This window comes from Erpetoichthys calabaricus, chromosome 2 (genome assembly GCF_900747795.2).
Source record: "Erpetoichthys calabaricus chromosome 2, fErpCal1.3, whole genome shotgun sequence".
NCBI lineage: Eukaryota > Metazoa > Chordata > Cladistia > Polypteriformes > Polypteridae > Erpetoichthys > Erpetoichthys calabaricus.
In genome coordinates, this window is record NC_041395.2 from 289,649,330 (window position 1) to 289,671,263 (window position 21,934).

A 21,934-nucleotide genomic window follows, 5' to 3' on the forward strand; every position below is an offset into this window, starting at 1 on the left:
AAAGTCTACGGAACCTAGCAACCACCCCGTCAAACCACCATAGTTTAAGGAGAAAGAAAAAAATCCTTTAAAACTAAGCTTCAACTAATTGTCTGCAATGTAAAAATAAAAATACTCCAAAACTGACAAAGGCAGCATTCTTACAGTTTGCCTAAAGGTCAGGACCTCTTGCACAACAACTGCTAAACTGATTCCATGCTGGTCCACAAAATTAAGCTAGGCCTTAATGGGAACCTCTTTTCTATCTTCACACAACTTTTCACATGGTAATCTCTCAGCAGGATGCCCACCTGTCTATAAAAAGTCTGGGAGAACAAGATGGTGTGCCTTTCTTGAATGATCTGAATACCACACTATTCACATTGGCTTTCCAAGATGATAAAAGCTTAAATTCTTTACTGGCTATTTTCATCTCGCATTCAGATGAACATAAAATTAAAATAACCGATATGCCTTTAGTTTTATTACGTGTACTTTGGCAGCTTCTGACTTTATGAAATGAGAAGGTTGATGCAGCTTGGCTTAAGTTGCACCTTTTTAAAATTTCTATTTTAAAACCATTTATTGAGGCATAAACCTCATACCTCGAGAATTATGTACAGACAAGAAGGAATCACTCTTTTCAGATTAGTTAAATTGTTTTCAATGCAGTTTATAAAAACATATCAATAATCCTCATTACAAGACAATTTAAGCACAATGGAAGAATCTTTACCACAACATTCCAAAACAAATCTTTTCTCAATGTAATCCCAGGAAAAGTTTATTGATGCTACTATTGGGGAAGGGTCTGGGTGCTGTTTTCAGTCTAATTGTGCCATTTTTTACATAAATGTATTCTCATTCCTATTCAACTTTGAAGTAAAATTCCAACAAATTTGTTTTCTTGTTAAACATGATAAACATAAATGTGCGATTTGGACAAATTAATGTAAAAGTAAATATTTTAACAATAGTAAATGAACAGGTGTTCATGGCATGCATCTTAGTCTTTGTCAATTACTGTAATAAAAAAAAAAACTGGTTCAGTATTTTTGAAGCAGGAGTTCTTATTTTCAACATACAATTATAGCCATTTGGGCACAGAAATAAATGTGAAACAAAACATTTAAAACCTGTCAAATATATCCACTTTGGCTGTATCCTTTAACAAATAGATTGCTTCTAAACCATACATTTCTTGACAATTTTCTTGGTTGTATTATCTTTACTAGGCATGCCTCAGGTTATGAATGATTTAACTTCTTTTGAATATTTGAAACCCAACTTTATGTACAAGTCAGAACTTGCACTGACAAACTAATTAGAGAGGGTAAAAAAATCATTACTTACTAATGAAATCACAGTTAAGCAATATTAATGTACTTTAAATCATACATTTAAACTACAATAAGCTTCAATTATGTACAGTACATGCAGCATCTCAGTGTTGGAAAAGCAAGAATGATGGCACAAACACTGACCATCAGAGACTTGCAGTTTTTGCTGAGGAAATGCTCAGTGTCACCTCCCCTTCCCAACAGCTATACTCTCAGAGACAAAACTGCTGGGGATTACAAGCAGAGCTGCAGTTTGTACCACTCAGTAAAATATTCAGCTGCCGACTGAACTGGTTACATGTGACAGAGCTCATTGCAAGACTGCATGCGCTGCCAGTTGCATTTGGAGGCACATTTGAATAAATGACTGAAAATGGTTAAAAAATCCAGTACTCCACTTCAGTTACTGACAGTTACTATATAATCATTCTCGTCAAAACTAGTTTGCTTCATTTGTAAGAGTAGCATAGAAGTCAGATGAAAATCAATTGAAATTCAGCAGACAAGAAGAAGAAGGGGGGGGGGGGGGTTGATGTACTCATCCATATCTGCAGAACTGCTGTAAGTCAGGACTTGCCTTTATGATAGCCAGGAATGCCTGAAATTCTATATTTTGAAATAGAGCAGGATGTTACGCCACACTGCTGGGGATTTTCTATCCCATCAAAGAGATGGTATGTGTAATATAAAAAACAAATATACTGTACATTGTTACAGGCCTATTTTTATATACATCACTGCTCATTTGTCTATTCAAATACTAGTCCACAGTGAGTGGGAAAAACAAAAGCAGATTTTGTAACTGACAGCTTGGTGTAAATTAGCTATTCTTAGTAAATTAATGTTATATTAAAATTAATAAAAATATTTGCCTATTTGAAAAGATTTGCTGTATATTACTATATAGAATACAAATGGTTTATAAATTGATAATGGAAGGTTCTGCTTTATTACCTACAAGGTGACATGTAGAAGGAATGTTTTTATTTTCACAGTCATTCTGAGAAGAATCAGTACATAAGTCTTTATTCTGTATTGGAGTTGAAAAGTCATGGGGGTCAGTTTCTAATTCTAATCTGTACCCTTAACTATATCTGGAAAAATAACAAGTATAGAATGAATGAACTGTAACATAAGAAAATCTAAGGCTAACGTAACAAAGAAGAAGCTTTTCTTTTTCTCTGTGTATGTGTAGAATTAAATTATGCTTTAATTTTTCAAGTTTTAATACAAGGTTTACTGGACTGTGTAGGCTACCAATCAAAATGAACATGATTACAAATACTTTTCACTCAAAATCATATCAACTAGCACTACTACTTTTTGACCATAAAGGTTTAACTACTTTCATTAATCTGAAGAAAATATTTCAAGTCAATACCCTGTTACACTGTTCTTATTCATTTTTGTTGTTTTCCTAGAAGTTTCATAAATTGGTTTTACCCCAGCTTGGGCACAATTATGGAACCCTTACTGGTGTTAACCCTTTTAACTTAGGTTGTACACACGCAAAGCAATGATTGTTGATTTTGATTCCATACAAGAAAATACGATTCTTAATATGTTCATGTTAAAAAACAGGATACATATTAAATGTTTTCTTGAAACATTTTGTCTGGATAGGGTCATAAGGTAAATACTCAATTTCTGCAAAAAAAATGCTCCTGTTTGAGAAGGAGTATCTATCTACTCAAGTCAATCTGTAGCATATAATGCACCTTAGATGGTACCGTACATCATCAATTCACATCCAAGGATGCAATGTTATTCATCCGTTACCCATCAAATTGATGAGGGAAAACAAAAGGATACGCTTGATGTCTAGACAGCCAAAACATTGTCCCTTCTTTTCATTGTAGAAATAAACTTACTTTTTCAACCTTTGCAGTTGTACATTGATGTGGCCCTTCACCAACTCCACTAAAATATATACACTGACAGAGCTTCACATAAAATATCACAATATAAACCAAGGGTAAAGAGTTTGTGCCGTTGATATTTTTGTATGATTTGTCCGGTTATTTACTAATCACAACAGATTATTCTTATATGGTTGCCATGTTGTATACACTCACTTGGTTTTCAACCATGTTTAATGTATGCTTATTATAACAATCAAGATAAAAATGCAGTGAATCAAAGATAAATAAAAAGGTTTTCTTATGCTGGTGGAGACAATCTGAGACAGTAGGAAGAGCTATGGAAAATAAACTCACTTACATATAGGTACAACTGAGAAACACTATTTGAAGTTATCTGGTTCTCATCAACTTGATCTTCTGCATTATAAGCTAATATCTGCTATAGGCAGAGATAAATGTTTTGGGTTGGATACAGTTTTAAGTTTTACTCTAATCTGTGTCTGGTTTACAGTACCTATGAAGTATACAGTAAAAATGGAATAGTCTGCAAGTGATGTCTTTATTGCCTGCTTAGGTTGGATACAGATCAGATTACAGTTTATGAAATGAACAATATTTCTGCTTTGATCGCATCTGATCCAGTGACAGCGTAGTATAAAACACAAACGAATGCATTTAGAATTCAATGCAAGTAGTTCATAAAAAAAAAAAAAAAAAAAAAAAAAAAAAAAAAATGCAAGGTTCAAAACAGTGTCAGAAACCGAGGGCAAATTTCAGAACTGACATCAGTATAAACAATTTTAAAATGTTGAACAATGTTAAAACATAAAAAAAATACTGATTTGTAGCATTAGCAACAATTGACCAAGCATTGTACATCTGCTAATGGCGAATGATAGATAATCTCTCCAAAGATGGTTTAAGAATGGGTTAATTTAGATAGGTAACAAGGTGCCTAAGGTTAGATGTAAAGGAGTTGGGAACTTATGAACCAGTAGTCAGCTGACCACACTTTGAGAACCAGTGATACAAGTGTCAAGTGATCCGTAAGATGACCATCACCATATCAGTGCAAAGAGACTATTAAATCGCTCAGATAGATATAGATACATACTAATATATTTATTTATATAAATCAGGCTGTTGCATGACATCCAGGCTACTGAATGAACTTAGGTCCACAATGAAGGGGTCTAAAAACTATGATTCTGAAGCATACCATCTAACTGTATTGTTTAATTAACCTTGCAGTCCTGGGGTATGTAAAGAGTTTTCTCAGTGAGCCAACAGGAATAATGAACAAGTTAAAACTTTGTTAATGAACCACAAAAAAAAAAAAAAAAAAAATAAAAATATATTCATACATGTTTCACTAATTTTCATGCACAGGTATTTATGGAAAAGTACATTCGTTGAACGCAGCAACTGGCTAGAGTCGGTTTCCAGTGCAATTTGAAAGCACGCCGAAGCTGAGTATATTTGCCGATGTATATTCATTGAATGCTGCAACCAGCTATAGTCGTGTCTCGGTGTAATTTGCCAGCACGCATGGGGGCGTATATTCGGCGACATACATTTATTGAACCCAGCAACCGCTATATTTGCTTCACAGAGCAATTTGCCAGCATGTCGGAGCTGGTCAGTCAGTGCCGTATATTCGTTGAGCAGCCAGCTCACGACCACTGCCGGCTTCGGCAGAATTGCAGCATCACCGTCTCTGGGATTCAGCCGCTGCACTAGACAACCGTACAATCATCAACGTTTACCTCCGTGTGTTTGCGTGCAGCCAGTTCAAGTGCAGTTGGCGCGGTGATTTACTGAATTTCATCAATGGCTTCAGTTGCACCTTGAACATAATAGATTATTGCAGTAGTTTTTATATATATATATATATATTTATATTTTTTTTTTAGACTTCATTTGCAGTGTGTAAAATGATCAGTGATGCAGTAATTGTGATGCTCTTTGCATGGAAAAAAATGTGTTCAATTAAAATTTCATTTTCTTTGTGACGTTTACTTAAAAAGTTCAGCTAAAAAGTATTTGGCGTCCAGGGTTTCATTAACCCCCAAGTATGTGTTGGTTTAAGGGTTAACTATCATTGTTGAAACCTTGATATACACATTACAGTACAAACATCAACATTAATACGTGACACTAACTTTACTCGCTAAAACTTGCCTCTCAAGAGACGGCAGCATCATAGCTCCAGGATGCTTGCGTTTCAGATGCTCATGCATCGCGGTGGTGCTGCCGTGAAAAGAAAGCTCCGCTTTGCATAATCTGCATTCAACTTTTTTTCTTTTTCGGTGAAGTGCTCCCACACTTTAGAAAGTTTCTGTCTCAATTTTTTCCATCTCCTTCCTCCTCCTCTAAGCAACTCGCCATTGCAACCACGTTTATTTTCCTCTACATTCTTCTTCTCCTCCTCAGACGTTCTTCATTGGTAGGACTGTGTGCAGTCTTGACAAACAATAACAAACGATATGGCCTCCAGACGTTCATGTAGTGCATTGCTGTTACAAAAAACCAATGTGGCTCTTTGTGACTGAAGCCTCTATTGAAGGTTCGGTTTATGACATGTCGACAATAAAAAATCCACGTCGCCGATTTTTTGTAGTCGACGTTGTCGATTACGTCGACTAATCATTGCAGCCCTACAGGTATTTGAGCTCACCTCTTGCCACCATTCTTTACTATACATCTTTACACTGTAAAGTACTACTTTATTCATAATATATGCAGATGGCACATCATATATTAAGAAACAACATTTACTTCAAAATATTCCCTTTACTTCACCGGACTCTTCAAACTTGGTCCCTCTCCAGTTACTACATAGGCCACCTTTTGAAATTCACAAAATGAATAGATAGATTGACTGACAAATTGACTACAAAATGGTGAATGACAATAAAAGGCCTTACATGAAATGCTTCTGTTCCTTGAACCTCCCCAAAAAGGCACTAAACACTCTTATCACAGTGCCAGAATATTAGTACATGCAAGAAAGAATTTTAAAGTACTTAGTACATCTGACAATAATCATCCTATTTGGAATGCCCACTTCTGGCCACTGCATTCCTTTAATTTTATGTGGCCAGTGATGTTCATTGCTTCTGATGCATCAATTATATCATGCTGCCTGATGTTATTCTATTTTCATGGAAGTAAATTTATTATGGATCACCGTCTGAAATCTTAGGGTTTAAAATGAAAATCGCAGCATTGCCTTACATTTTGGTATTTTCACATACATACCTTTGATAAAAATTATGCTACCAAGTGACCGTAAGTACTAGAATGTCTGCTGCAACTTTTACTTTAGTAAACTGATCAGTCTTGGATACCATTGCTATCACTGACTTAAAGGAAACAGGTTTTTTTTTGATTGGCTAAATATTTTTCTTACTTCTCATATCAGACAATTTTTCAAGCAAAAAAATTAAACTGAATCTATGCAATACTTAATTTGTAACTTTATAATTTTATTGCTTTAGTTTTGACAATTTAAAAAATGAAAAACTGGACATTCAGACTACTAAATATGTATTTTTTTCCTATTGATGAAACTAAGTAAGTCACAATTCTGATAAGATACATGGTTTTGTTTTTTTTTTTGTGCAAAATGCCCCTATTTGTTATTAAACCTTCACCTAAAAAAAAAAAAAGAAAAAAAAAAAAAGAAAAAAAAGAAAAAACACACCATACACACACACACATTTGATTGACAGTTTTGGTGCCCCTAACATTTTGCTCCCTTGAATGGTCATCTCCTTCACTTAATGGTTGCTACTGTACATTTTTGATATCAAATGAACATGAAACATAAAATAGTACTATAAAAAATGTCAATTATACCTTTAACACTCTAAAAAACAAATGTGCATGCCTTTAGTTACCCTTTAAATAATATAAAGTCAATGTCAAGCAATTTGAATGCTAGAGTATATTAGTACATCTATTCATCAATCAAACTCCTGTACCCACTTATCACAGTGGCCAGAGTCTGTCTGAGTTGCATCTGGCACAAAGAAAGAACCTGTCTCAAATAGGGAACATATAACTGAAAATAATTTTGCTTGGTTCATCTGAATAATACAATGAGTTTTTGTTTAATGGCCTAACTAGCTACCTGTTACAGCGCATAACAAGGCAAAGACTGTAAAAGTACCATATCGAGTATTTATTTTTTTTGCTTATTTATGCACACCACACAGAGAGAATCATAACACTGAATTGCACATCATGGTTTGGAAACTGATCAGTCCAAGATCAGAAAGCACTGGAGAAAATGCATTCAGCAGAGCACATCTTAAGGTCAGCACTGCTCTCTCTCCAGGACATCTATACCAGCTGCTGTAGGACCAGGGCAATTAAAAAAATTATGTACTTACCCACCCCAGCAACAAACTGTTCAGCCTGCTCAACTCAGGCAAGCAGCTATGCAGCCTAATGGCAAAGACCGAGAGACTCAAGAGGAGCTTTTACCCCCAGGACATCTGAATCCTGAACTCTGACATGCCAACAAACATTTGAACCTAAAACTCACTGCACTGACACTTTATACTTTACTGTTTCATATTTAAGAGCTTAATTTTAATCTAGTTTTAACTTAATTTAAATTAATTTACTTGATTTTATTTAATTGTATCATCCTTTATCTTCATTTTATTATTCATTCTATTGTGTGTTTGCTTTTGTTTTGCAAAATCTTGCAGATGGCTAGCTTTATCATTTCACTGCATGTTGTACCTGTATAACAGTGTTTATGATGAATAAAACTCTTGTATCTTGAGCATTTCCCATTACATCAAAGAAATGCACAAGAAGAAACAATGTTTCACATTTCTGGCATTGATCCAGCCTCTTCTGGATGCAGAGTCCTAAAAAATTCATCCATCCATCCATCCATTGTCTCCCGCTTATCCGAGGTCGGGTCGCGGGGGCAGCAGCTTGAGCAGAGATGCCCAGACTTCCCTCTCCCCGGCCACTTCTTCTAGCTCTTCCGGGAGAATCCCAAGGCGTTCCCAGGCCAGTCGAGAGACATAGTCCCTCCAGCGTGTCCTGGGTCTTCCCCGGGGCCTCCTCCCGGTTGGACGTGCCTGGAACACCTCACCAGGGAGGCGTCCAGGAGGCATCCTGATCAGATGCCCGAGCCACCTCATCTGACTCCTCTCGATGCGGAGGAGCAGCGGCTCTACTCTGAGCCCCTCCCGGATGACTGAGCTTCTCACCCTATCTTTAAGGGAAAGCCCAGACACCCTGCGGAGGAAACTCATTTCAGCCGCTTGTATTCGCGATCTCGTTCTTTCGGTCACTACCCATAGCTCATGACCATAGGTGAGGGTAGGAACATAGATCGACTGGTAAATTGAGAGCTTCGCCTTGCGGTTCAGCTCCTTTTTCACCACGACAGACCGATGCAACGCCCGCATTACTGCGGATGCCGTACCGATCCGCCTGTCGATCTCACGCTCCATTCTTCCCTCACTCGTGAACAAGACCAAATGCTATTAAAAGCTATTAGATCAACTATAAAAAATGACTTTGCATGACACACTGTACAACATAATATGTAAAACTTGCCGACAAGTTTTAGTAACTACTATGCATGTATTAAAAAAAAAAGAATGGATGGGTTATAGAGAGAGAGGTTAGGAGCACATGCTGATACATCGCATTGCTGCACCCACCACATGACAAATCAACTCAGGATCCCCAGATTAGGACCCAAGTGCAGCCACGGGTGACACCTCAGCACCACACTAGTTCAGATGGAATGGAACAGTGTGAGGTTTTTATGGTGGATTGGTTATAGAGGAGTGTAAAATTAAAGGTCATCCCTATGAATATATCCAATGATTCTGACCTTTCTCTGATAAGCAAGTATATCATGATGGTTTACTGCCCACAAAACAAGCTGGACTTTAGGCCAGGTATAAACGGAGCAATTTTTAGAAATTGAGCAACAACTGGTCAATGGTCAAGCAACTACTCACACTGTACAATAGACTTGTCAGTCTATTGTAATGCAGATAAGAAATTATGATTTTACAACATACTAAGTAGGACTCATATTTATTTTGTGTTTTATTTTAGTGTTTTTAATTTAGGACTTGTGTGATACCTGTCTAAGACAGGTTGAAATGTAATCAACATACACTACTGCTTTACGTCTGTAGTGTACCATCTACTGGAAAGTATTTTATAATGCATGTAGTAATCATTTCAACAGAAACCACATCACAAACAGTAGACATATTTAAACAAAAGACCTGTGTGTGTATATGTATATGGAGCAGTTCTCTCTGCTCATGCTCAACCACAGCTACTAGATGGCACGTGCATGCACTTTTACATTTTTTTCGGTGCCTGCTAGGAAAGACTTGTGTGCAGCAAACAACGCTGCGCAACGACAACATCGTGGTAATGACAGAGATGAAGAGACATTATGCCAAAAAGAAGCAACTGCCACAGCTCAACAGCGTGCAAGTGAAACACCTTAGCAATAGAGGGCAAGGCTTGAGGTTTTCACTAAAAACATTCTCTATATGGAGGTATTTTCTCAAGACAGATTAATAGGACTCGTATGCCAGCGTTACGGCTAAGATATGGTATCACCAGTGTCTTATGAAAGCCAGAGGGGCAGAAACACAAGATGAGTCAACTTCACTGCATAATTCTTAAGAGCTAGCTGACGCCTCTCCAAGTTCATGAATATAGTAAAACTTCTAGGGAGTCTTTGAGTTGTTTTTTGTCCCGAACATCACACAAAGCTAGTTTGTAGTAATAAAATGCATTACTACAAACGTTTGTTATGCGCCGTCTATGGGCTTGACAAATGCAAAGCGTATATCTCTATTAAATTCTATTTGGTCTGGAATTCAAAAAAAGATGTTAAAATTTGTAATGTGCTTTTTGTTGGACTGACAGACATACTGAAGCAACCAGACAGATACACAGCCACACAATTACCATTTTATTAAGGTGATCCAGGACTAATTCATTCTTACAAAGGTTAGTCTGTCCACAGATTCTGGGGACCACCCCGCCAGCAGCACAGAATGCCCATTCAGACAGTAAGCTGGAAGCCGGGTAACCAAGCACTTTCAGTGCATACTGAGCAAGCTCCTGGCTTAACTCCAGCCTCATCTCCCAAAACTCTATGTGGTCATGAGTGCACATAGAATTTTGCACCAATGTACCCCAGGTAGTCCCTCATCATGCAGTCAAGCCAATAGCGGTGACTGCTGCGGTTGCTACCCTGTGTCAGAATGGGTTGCTGTGGCTGGAAAAAGTCTCTTCTCTCACCCATCAGATTGCCACCACTACAGCTGCTGCTGTTGTTACTGCTACTGACAGCTCTCTGATGGACATGTGAGAGGTAGAGGGAAAGTGAGGGTGGGGGTACACCTCAAGTAGCTTGCTGGTTAAGGACAGAACGGAAGTGGCACATCCTGTGTTCCTGCTGGCTCAGCTCCATAAATTGCCCCATCTTGGCTTTGTACCAAGGGTCTAGTTGGGTGTCCATCCTCCTGCTATGAGCTCAATGCCTCCTCCTCTACAAAATGGAGTGCCCCCGCCCTGCAAGGCTACCTACTGAGCATGTCCTCCTCCTCCTCAGCATCCTCTCCCACCTTGAGCAGTCTACCTAGTGTCCTGGCCAGCAAGAATACTAATTGGAGCACATCACTGCAGCCAGCGTACTCACAGCTGACAAACTTAATGGCCTGCTCGAAAAGAGCCAGCACCTAGCAGAGCTGCCACAGGTCCCCAATAAAATATCCCAGTGGCAGTGTTTGGCTCCTGATACCCTGCTCTACCAGACAGTGGTTCACTGCCCTGTTCTGTTCACTCAGCAGCTCCACCATAGAGTTCCACCACGTTGCTGCATCATAAACCAAGCCATTGGCTTCAGTTAGATTGTGCAGACCTTTCAAAGATAGCCATCTGGGAATAAAAAACCAAGCAGGAGCAGCTGTGTGGCTCCTGCTTTTTGCCAAGATATTCTATAGAGTGGCCCTTTCAGGGGTAGCAATTTAAAGATGGATCAACACATCCATGAACCCCAGTAGAGACAACTCAATCAGAGTGGCCAAACAACTTATCAAAGCTGAGGCAGACAGCCTTGATCAATGTTGAGGTATTTGTATTTGACAGCCCCCCCAGACAGTAGGTTAGGCATGCAGTGAGTATCAAAAAATGAGGTAAACACAATACAAGAACTGAACACAAGTACTCATCAATACAACAGTACAACAGTAACAGTACAAGTATACAGCAAAATGCAAGAGTAGATTATATCACATAATAGGATTCTGATTTGTTCAGAGTCCAGGAGACCTCAGCCATCAAGCTGCCTCCCCACTACTGGCCATTGGCCATTCCTCAGCCGAGTCAGTGGTGGGATGGAAATTCTGATGAAAGGACATTTATACCCAATGATTCCAGTGCTACTCTAACACAGATGACTTTTCCTTAGGCAAGCCAACAGCTTGGCATTAGGGCAGTGACACCAACTATTGCAGGATGTACTATACATGTGTGAATCAAGGCTAACAATTTAGGCACTACCAGTATTAACATGTACACCAATATGCAAGAACATTAGAGGTTAAATGACCTTTTAGGACAACATTTTCACAATAAAACAGTTGTACTGTACAAGGATGTTTGGTCAGATTGACATGCAACAATGAGGATGCTCATACCAGACAATTGTACCCATTGACATTTTGCAGTATTTACACATGCCAAAAAACAATATGGCCACATAGATTCTTAATGGCAACAAAGAAAAGAGCCAAGCTGATGGCTCCTACTGTACTGTGCCCCAAAAGCAAAGAAAAAAAAAAGTTAACTGGACACATGGATGGTTGAGGCGTGGACAATATGGTCTATTTCACAGATAGAACTGGAGTTACATAATTTGTGTAATTTACCTTTTTGGGTTCTTTCAAATGCTTGTCATTGGCCATTTCATTTTGTGTGTTTATACAATAGCTTTTTGAAATTGAAAAGGTGAAAACAAGCATGACAACATCAACATGCAAAGTACAATACAATGCAACTTACTTTTTATATAGCACTATTTAAATGTGTGCAGGTACAGGGGGCTATGAACAAATTCTTCGGAAAATACAAATTTGGATTATACTAACTGCTTCTTCTTCTTTCAGCTGCTCCCGTTAGGGGTTGCCACAGCGCATCATCTTCTTCCATATCTTTCTGTCCTCTGCATCTTGCTCTGTTACACCCATCACCTGCACGTCCTTTCTCACCACATCCATAAACTTTCGCTTAGGCCTTCCTCTTTTCTTCTTCCCTGGCAGCTCTATCCTTAGCATCCTTCTCACAATATACCCAGCATCTCTCTTCTGCACATGTCCAAACCAACACAATCTCACCTCTCCAACCATCCAACTTGAGCTGACCCTCTAATGTCCTCATTTCTAATCCTATCCATCCTCGTCACACCCAGTGCAAATCTTAGCATCTTTAACTCTGCTACCTCCAGTTCTGTCTCCTGCTTTCTGGTCAGTGCCACTGTCTCCAACCCATATAACACAGCTGGTCTCACTACCGTCCTGTAGACCTTCCCTTTCACTCTTGCTGATACCCGTCTTTCACAAATTACTCCTGACACTCTTTCACCCATTCCACCCAGCCTGCACTCTCTTTTTCACCTCTCTTCCACAATCCCCATTACTCTGTACTGTTGATCCCAAGTATTTAAACTCATCCACCTTCGCCAACTCTACTCCTTGCATCCTCACCATTCCACTGACCTCCCTCTCATTTACACCCATGTATTTTGTCTTGTTCCTACTGACCTTCATTCCTCTCCTCTCTAGAGCATATCTCCACCTCTCCAGAGTCTCCTCAACCTGCTCCCTACTATCGCTACAGATCACAATGTCATCAGCAAACATCATAGTCCACGGGGACTCCTGTCTAATCTCGTCTGTCAACCTGTCCATCACCATTGCAAATAAGAAAGGGCTCAGAGCCGATCCCTGATGTAATCCCACCTCCAACTTGAATGCATCTATCACTCCTACCGTAGACCTCACCACTGTCACACTTCCCTCCTACATATCCTATACAACTCTTATGTACTTCTCTGCCACTCCCGACTTCCTCATACAATACCACAGCTCCTCTCGAGGCACCCTGTCATATGCTTTCTCCATGTCCACAAAGACGCAATACAACTCCTTCTGGCCTTCTCTAAACTTCTCCATCAAATTATACTAACTGCTAAATACAGAATTAGTACGTATAAATATACAGATTATTTAAAATACGCAGAACACAAAGGAAACTGTTTAACATACATGGAAACCAACAATATCTCCATTAATTAACTGACTGAACTATGGCAAGTTGACAGTGGAGAAGAATTGTAAAAGAGAAAGTCAAAAGGCAAATTCAGACAGGATATTTGGCCAACTAGCCAGCCCATCATCTCCTGTGCATTCAATAGTGGAGTCTGTGCGGGAAATCTGATGACAAAATCAGAATATCAGCTTGTGAGACTACTCACACTACATGACAGCAGAAAGAAATTTCTAACATGGCAGAAATTGTTCTGATCATACAACAGCTTAAATCGTAAGATGCAATCGGACTGACCATCCCACATATTACACGTGAAAAATGGCGATGAAGCTAGAATTCAGGTCACTTCAGAAAAATCAAAGTATCAACCCAATTCGCTAATCACAGACACTTTTATTAAAAGCCAATTCAAAGCGGCATTGAAAAAGTTTTTCATGCATTTTATTTTGAACATTTCTTTATACAAGAATTACTAAAGCTGAAATAGATTTATTTCTGCTTGTTCATTCTTTAGGCTATACTCGAATACTATGGAAGCAGATCTAAAGAAAGGTGAACTCTCTGGGTTTTAGGAACTTGAAAAAAGAAAAAGAAAGAAAAAGAAAAAAAAAAAAAAACAATATAGCAGTAGTCTTGATTTTCTGATATGTCAACAGACCCTGGAGCCCACCCAGGCATTAATTGACACCAACTGGGTGGAAAAGAAGCCAGAGAATTGCCTGCAGTGTCTTTGCTGTATACATTTAAGAGATCACTGGCACAAGTAGCATTCCCCAAAATGTCCCCTGGACAGAAGACATATCATGAAACTAAAATAAACAGTACATGATTTTCTGATAGAAATAGAATGGATGAAGCAAGTTTGAATCAGCACAATAGTAGGAATATTTTAAAGAGCTCAGGAATGCAGCACTTTCTGGTGACATTTAAGCTACAATAGTGGAAAAAGGGTGCTCAGAAAAAAAATCACTAAATGATGAATATTTAAAACTAGCAATTAAAAATACTGAAAAAATAACTCAAATTCAGAAATGTAGTTCTTTTAGTCTTAAAAAGTCTATTTCTGTAAAATGTGACATTAACTGTAATGAAAGCACTTCATCCAGTATGTATAAATAAAAAAAGAAAACACCACACACTAATCATATATGAAAATGTGTTTTTGCTAATGGCTCTCATTATTGTAATTAGATTATTTTTTAATATTTGAGTGTATATAACAGACGAAGTACTGTATCTTTACAAAAGTAAATCTAGCACAAAAAATTATCTTTAGCATTTAAGTCATTCACATAAAATTAAGCATTTGACTGTCCCATTAGTTTTAACAGAATGCTTGTTTATTTTACCTGACTGAAAGACGTATCTTGCTAGTCCTTGCATTAATTCCGCTGGCCATGTAGGTGGTGCAGTCTCCCCTGCTTCTCGTTTAAGTCTAAATGTCAGTTCAAAACCAAATCCACTGGGTGTATCTTGACCTGTGTATCTGTTAGGCAAACAAGAGAATTATTATGTTTTTTTTTTTTATAAGAGCAGCTCAATAAAATAATTCCTAAGTTTAAATTGTGATAAAAAACAGCTTTTTCACAGTAAACAAATCCTTGTAGTGCCTCTGTTGTTAAAATGCAGTTTACCATACAATACATGTTGTAGCTTACTTTTGTTTTTTTAAATTCAACCAGGAATCACATTATTACTGTGAACAAATGCGCGATAGTAAATTATTTTTTGTACAAAAACAGTCTTTTATTGGATTTTTAGACCAAAGCATAAATGAAGTAACACACTGTGCCATTAAATACAAAAAAATGTTTGTTATATTTAATTTTTATATTAAACTATTACAACAGAGTGGAGGAACCTTGGGCTAACATCTTATGACCTGTATTGTTATTCCCTCATTCATTTTTTATATTATAACTAGCTGATTACCCAGTGGCTTCACTCACTGAGTGCAAGGGAAAAAAAATAAAATGTATTTATAAGTTTGTTAATTGCCAATTTTATTTTTCAACAAATAAAGAGCACTTACAATAACATAGAAATCAATATAAACAACATTATTAACATCATTATCATATGAGAATATGAAGTAATATATAAGAAGCACATTGCATATAAATATAAATTATTAAACAGTAAAATCTTCTATAATATGCTACCGTGGCTGTTCGTTTGTCTGTCCAGGATATTAAATCACCTGAAGCTCGCAAACTGTTTCACCTATTGACTTGAAATTTGGTACACATATACTATGTGACGTCTACTATCCGCTTTCGGGGTGAAGATTTTATTACTCTATTTTATTTTAGAATCAACTCTTGGCAGCGCGCAACAGGGCGGCCGTGCAGCGGATGCGTACGGCGTCGTTCTCATTCCCTACCACCTTCTCCAATCATTCTTGAGGCAGATTGGAGACTTAAGTGCCAGATTAAGTGAAAGGTTAAAGAAAACGTACTAAGTAATTGCAACACAAAAACTAACTTAAATCAGTTTTAACGCGAAAAGATGCCAACGAAAGAGAAGCAGTGGGCCGTTAGGGTGAAGTAAAGAAGAGCTGCTCAGGAAGCAGTAAGCACATCAACCTCTCAGCAAACGAATGCTAAACGTACAGAGAAAGAGGATGAGTACTATTAATGCTCAAGTCAAGTGTATTCACTGCACGTTACCGTGCAGTGTGCCGTTACTGGTATTTTGATAAAAGAATTTGAACAACATACAAGAAGTGTATAAATTATTAAACAGTAATACATTAACATTTAAGATACATTGAGTACTACTGCAGTGCTTTCGGGTATACTACATTTTTTGTTTGCCCATTATGTGCATAAATGTATACATTTTTTGGTGTACCTACCCAAGAACACGCAACATATAACTGACCGTGGGAGAAGCATGGATTTTAAACACGCATTGAGTTCATCTGCTGGTATCCCTCGTGGAATAACTGGTAATGTTTGACGAAAATCTCCTGTGAGTAAAACGTCAGTGCCCCCCATTATTTTGGTAGGATCTCTGAGATCTTGCATTGTTCTGTTCAAGGCTTCATAAGCTCTTTTATGTGCCATGGTGCACTCATCCCAAACTGTTATCTTTGAATGCTGCAAGACTTTTGCCTTTCCAGAGCCCTTGCGTATGGTGCAAATTGGATTTTAGTCGTAAGCGAGGTTTAATGGTAATTGCAATGCCGAATGTGCTATAAGGCCTCAATCTAATAATGTAGAAGAGATTCAAGAAGTAAAGAGGCATTGAGTACTACTGCAGTGTTTTCGGGTAAACTGCATTTTTTGTTTGCCCATTACGTGCATAAATGTACAAAGTTTTGGTGTACCTACCCAAGAACATGTGACATAACTGACCGTGGGAGAAGCATGGATTTTAAACATGCATTGAGTTCATCCGCTGGTGTCCCTCGTGGAATAACTGCTAATGTTTGACGAAAATCTCCTGCGAGTAAAACGACAGTACCTCCCATTATTTTGGTAGGATCTCTGAGATCTTGCATTGTTCGGTTCAAGGCTTCATAAGCTCTTTTATGTGCCACGGTGCACTCATCCCAAACTATTGTCTTTGAATGTTGCAAGACATTTGCCTTTCCAGAGCCCTTGCTTATGTTGCAAATTGGATTTTCGTAGTGAGCGAGGTTTAATGGTAATTGCAATGCCAAATGTGCTGTACAGCCTCCATCTAATAATGTAGAAGCGATTCCCCATGATGCTACAGCCAGAGCTATGTCACCATTTGCTCTCTCAGCAAAAATCTTGTTTATTAAGAATGTTTTTTCCTGTTCCTCTGTGGTCATACGTAATTTCCATTTCAAACGTGAAAAGAATTTTATATATATATATATATATATATATATATATATATATATATATATATATATATATTAGATAACTAGGGGGCTCCATGCCCTACTCGCTTCGCTCGCCCACCCCCGGGTTTGGTTTACCGGATATACAATTTAAAGAGATGGTTAGTTTCATGGGAATTGTTACATATGCATTATTTTTCACTTTTACTTTAAAACTTTTGTAAAAATACTTGTGGTTTATTTCCGGCCCCGGGCGTGGTTACATCTTTCTCGCAGGACGTATAACGCTGCCCGTGTTGTGAAGGGGGTGCGGCTGAACACACACTAAGGGGAAGCGGTCGGATCATCTGCTGGCTTTCTGCTGCTGGCAAGCTGCGCGTTTTGTTTGTCACTTGTCTTTGTTTTAAGAGCTGGGAGCACATGAATCGTGTCTGCCAACAGCAATCCAACAACTGCTAGGTTAGATGTCCGTGGACTTGTTTTAAATGATGTCTCACTGCCTTCTCTAGCGTGACGTTGTAAAAACAATACTTGTCCTTTATTTTCGGCCACGGGCGTGGTTAAAACTCTTTCTCGCAGGACGTATAATGCTGCTTGCGTTGTCATGGGGGGGGGGGGGGGGGGGGGGGGTACGGCGGAACGCATGCTAAGGAGAAGCCATCGGATCATCTGTCTTTCTGCTGCCCGTCGATCATCTAAAAGCCTGTACAGCAGCTGTCCTTTTGCCACTTCGAGTCTCTGCCACTCGCATTCTGAAAGGGGAGGGGGGTGGTTTAGGGTGACTGAACGCATGCAAGGAGAAGCAGTTGGATCATCTGCTGGGTCTCTGCTACTGGCGAGCTGCATATTTTGCTTGTCACTTGTCGTTTTAAGAGCTGGGAGCAAGTTAGGCATTTGTATCGCACCGTTTATTTTTTGAGCGTTTCGAATTCCACTGCTTTCATAATCACTAACCTGCTCTGCATGTGTATAGCGCCAACGTTTTTGAACGTCTTTATGACGTTCTACTTTGTCTTTTACTTTTTGTCTTTTAATTCTGAGCCCGATTGGATGAGCTTTTTCTTCAATTCCACTTGTTCCAGGCTGATAATTACTTTCCTTATTTTCTGAATTTGCACCTAGATTATTCTTTTTCTTTTTTGCCTTTTTTTCTTTTCAAAGCATTTGGGTCTCTTTTCTCCATGCTGCTCTTTCTTCTTCGCTTAGTCGTCGACATTTCATCTATAACATATTGTCCTTATACCCTTGCTATGAGCCCTAGATCTGTGTGTGCTCAAAGCCTTTACATGACTGAGTGTTTTGCTGCCTGTGGTGTTATTTGATATTGGTTCTAAGTAGGATGCGTCTTGCAAGAATCTCATGCTCTACATCCCCGCGAGACGGTCATGGGTCAATCTCTTGGCACAAAGTCTCATGTTTAAGGTCCCCACGAGACACTCCGTGGCCAATCTCTTTCGTCTCGTGGGTCTTTCAAGTGTCTTCCGTGATCTTCATGTGAAGATCACATCTCATCTCCCTAGTCTCTCTCTCACAGGATTTTTTTTTTTATAATAGAGAGATAAACCTGACTTTAATGTTCAGAACATACAAAGTATGAGCTAATACCCATCGGTTGCAATACAGCAAAAAGGGAATATGATTTACATTGTTATTAAAATCAAACTCTGTATGTTTGGTCTCTTTTCACTTTTTGACATTAATGCATATTTGCAACTATTTTTTTTTATATAAATATAAACACCACCAGACCCTAAACTGATGATAAAATACTAACGAATAGAAAAAGCGTTGGTTTCGTCCGTTTATAGGAGATGGACGTCTGAAGCAGAGCTCCGCTAGCAGCGGCTTTATTTTCCCACGTATTTCATATTATTTAGAGGTATCCTGTATTTAACCCGACCAAGGAACTTCCACTACAATATACAAGCATGAGTAACAAGAAGAAAAGTCAGAAAGAACCGGAAAAGAAACTTAAAGCTGCATCGAAGTCCGGACAGACTTCCGGCCTGAGTGCAAGTGTAAGGTATGGCATCACGGAGACTGACCTGGAACAGGCAGACGAGTGCGCAGAATTCCTGGGGCCCCGCTCCATTGTATCGTCTCCAGTCGAGAGTGAAAATGGGAGCGAAGGCGCAAGTGATACAGGTCGCGATGGATCGCCGATTTCTGAGGATCATTCGAGACTAGAAAGGGCTCTGCAGGACGTGCTCTCATCTACTCATCGCGAGCCTGTAACAGGAGCTGCATTTTCACTTGCGGAGCACGAAAGCAGAAGCGAACTGTCCGAACTGAAAGAGATGATCGCTACACAGATAGCTACACAGAAAGAGATGAACACTACACTGGCCACTGCCATGGTTACGGCCATGAATGAGCTTAAGAAAGATAACACAAATGATCTTAAGAAGGTGGCCACTGAGCTCAAGAAGGATAACAAAGATAAGGAAACGCGTCTATTTGAACTTTTCGACGTGAACTTTAAAGGCATGTTGGAGAAATTAGTGGAACACATTGAAGAAACTAACTCCAAACTGAAAAGGCTTGATGATCATATTAATGACGTTTCAGATCAGCTGGAAGACGTTAAGCAGGGACTCACGGCTCGAGTGGAAACAGCGGAACAAATGGCATCTAACGCCGATGAAAAAGCCACAGCTGCGAACTCGGAATACAAAAAACTTGGAGACAGACTTGCAGCCCTGGAGGATGGGTGCAGAAGAAATAATATAAGAATTGAGGGTATACCTGAGAAACGAGAAAGCTCAAGCCCAGTGAAATTTGCAGTAGAATTACTGTCTAAAATAATTGGAGATGACTTTAAACTCGACAATGAGATAGCCACGGCTTATCGCACAAAGATACCAAGCGCCTTTAAATCTAGGTCTTTTATTGTCCGCTTCGAACGACTAAGATGTAAGCTTGATGTGATGGCACTTCTCAGACACAAGCAAGAGATTATATTCGAAAATAATCTTATTCGTATTTTTCCCGACTTCTCACCATCAACAGCTGCAAAACGCAGATCCTACAACGACATTAAAAGGATACTACGGGAAGCCGATATCAAATACAGCCTCTTGTATCCTGCCAAACTGAAAGTGGAAGTTCAAGATGGACATTATATCTTCTTCAGCAAAGAAGAAGCTGAAAAAGAATTAAAGAAGCTGTTTCCAACACTTTTTTGAAAGTTAATTAAAATTAAAGAGCCGTATTCTATCAAGGCACGGGAAAGACCTATGATCTGATTGCTGGATCCATGTTTAAAGAGACTGGTATTATAATTATACCTCTTATTTTCTTTTTTTTTTTTTTTCTTTTTTCTTTTTTGTTTTTATCTGGACTTTATATGTTATATGTTTATGTTTTAATCAGAGTTATAGACGTGAGTGTGAAAATGTGGAAGTGATTAAAGTAGGATTCGTTTTATTTATTTATTTTTTTATTCCTTTTTTTTTTTTTTTATTTATTTTTTATTTTTATTTTACTATACCTTAAAGTAGACTGTTTAACTTCATACCCTTGGTTTAATGCTTGTTCTACTATTTATACAATTACCATTATACTATTACAGTATGAATTACCAGGTTTATCCTAGACTAGTTTTTAAAATCACTCCCAGGGTTGTTTTTTTTTTTTTTTTTTTTTTTTTTTAATCTTAATATCTTAACTTAAAAGCGCTGAAGATTATTTCAAGCTTAAATATTGTTAATGAGAACATTTTCGGCAGATAGTATTAAGGATTTAACTGTAAAAGATATCTCTGTTTTAATTCTGTAACGCCGCTGCAGGGTGGGGTTTGTTTTTTTTTTGGACGTGCTCTGTCTCTTCGTATGTCAGAGGACTGGAACATCGCGAAGTGGGGTCTAGCCTCATGTGGGGAGGCAAAATGGGGGGGTGGGGGGATAAAGGGGGGAGAGAAGGAGAGCAGGTTATATTTAATCTATTCTTATAATCCTTATAATTATAAATATCAATGCAGCAACAGGCTAACATGCAACAACTCCTGGGGAATCTTGAAACTAAGATTAAAACTGCCATATTACCAATTAAAACTATAAAATGACATTAAAAACTCAGAATCAATGTCTCCATGATGGGACAGTTAACTTTGTGAGCTGGAATGTTAAAGGCCTGAATCACGAATTAAAGAGAAAGAAAGTATGCTCTCACCTAACAGGCTTAAACGCTAAAATAGTATTTTTACAGGAGACCCACTTACTAACCAAGGATCAGTTCAGATTACAAAAAGACTGGACTGGCCAAATGTTCCATTCTAGCTTTATAAAGAAAACTAGAGGGGTGGGAATTCTCATACATAGAACAGTTCCATTTGTAGCATCAGAGGTAGTGTCGGACCCTGAAGGGAGATATGTGATGGTCATGGGCAACTTATATAATAGTAAAATGATTTTGATAAATGTTTATGCACCCAATGTTGATGATAAGGAATTCATGCAAAATCTATTTGCATCCATTCCCAATGTGAACACTCATAAAATTATAATGGCTGGGGACTTTAATTGTGTTTTAAATCCACTCTTAGATAGGACTCCCGTGACAGGGGGGACGACATCTAATACTGCAAAGATAATTAC

General features: G+C 38.4%; 1 protein-coding gene across 2 annotated transcripts in view; it reads right to left on the reverse strand.

Moving 5' to 3' along the window:
- The window catches only part of sufu (suppressor of fused homolog (Drosophila)), a 91,056-nt gene that overhangs the window by 51,095 nt on the left and 18,027 nt on the right, over positions 1-21,934 (reverse strand). For both annotated transcript variants that reach the window (XM_028795737.2, XM_028795738.2), the window contains exon 3: positions 14,875-15,011. In XM_028795737.2, the coding sequence (XP_028651570.1) occupies positions 14,875-15,011 (137 nt within the window). The remainder of the gene's footprint in view (positions 1-14,874; positions 15,012-21,934) is intronic.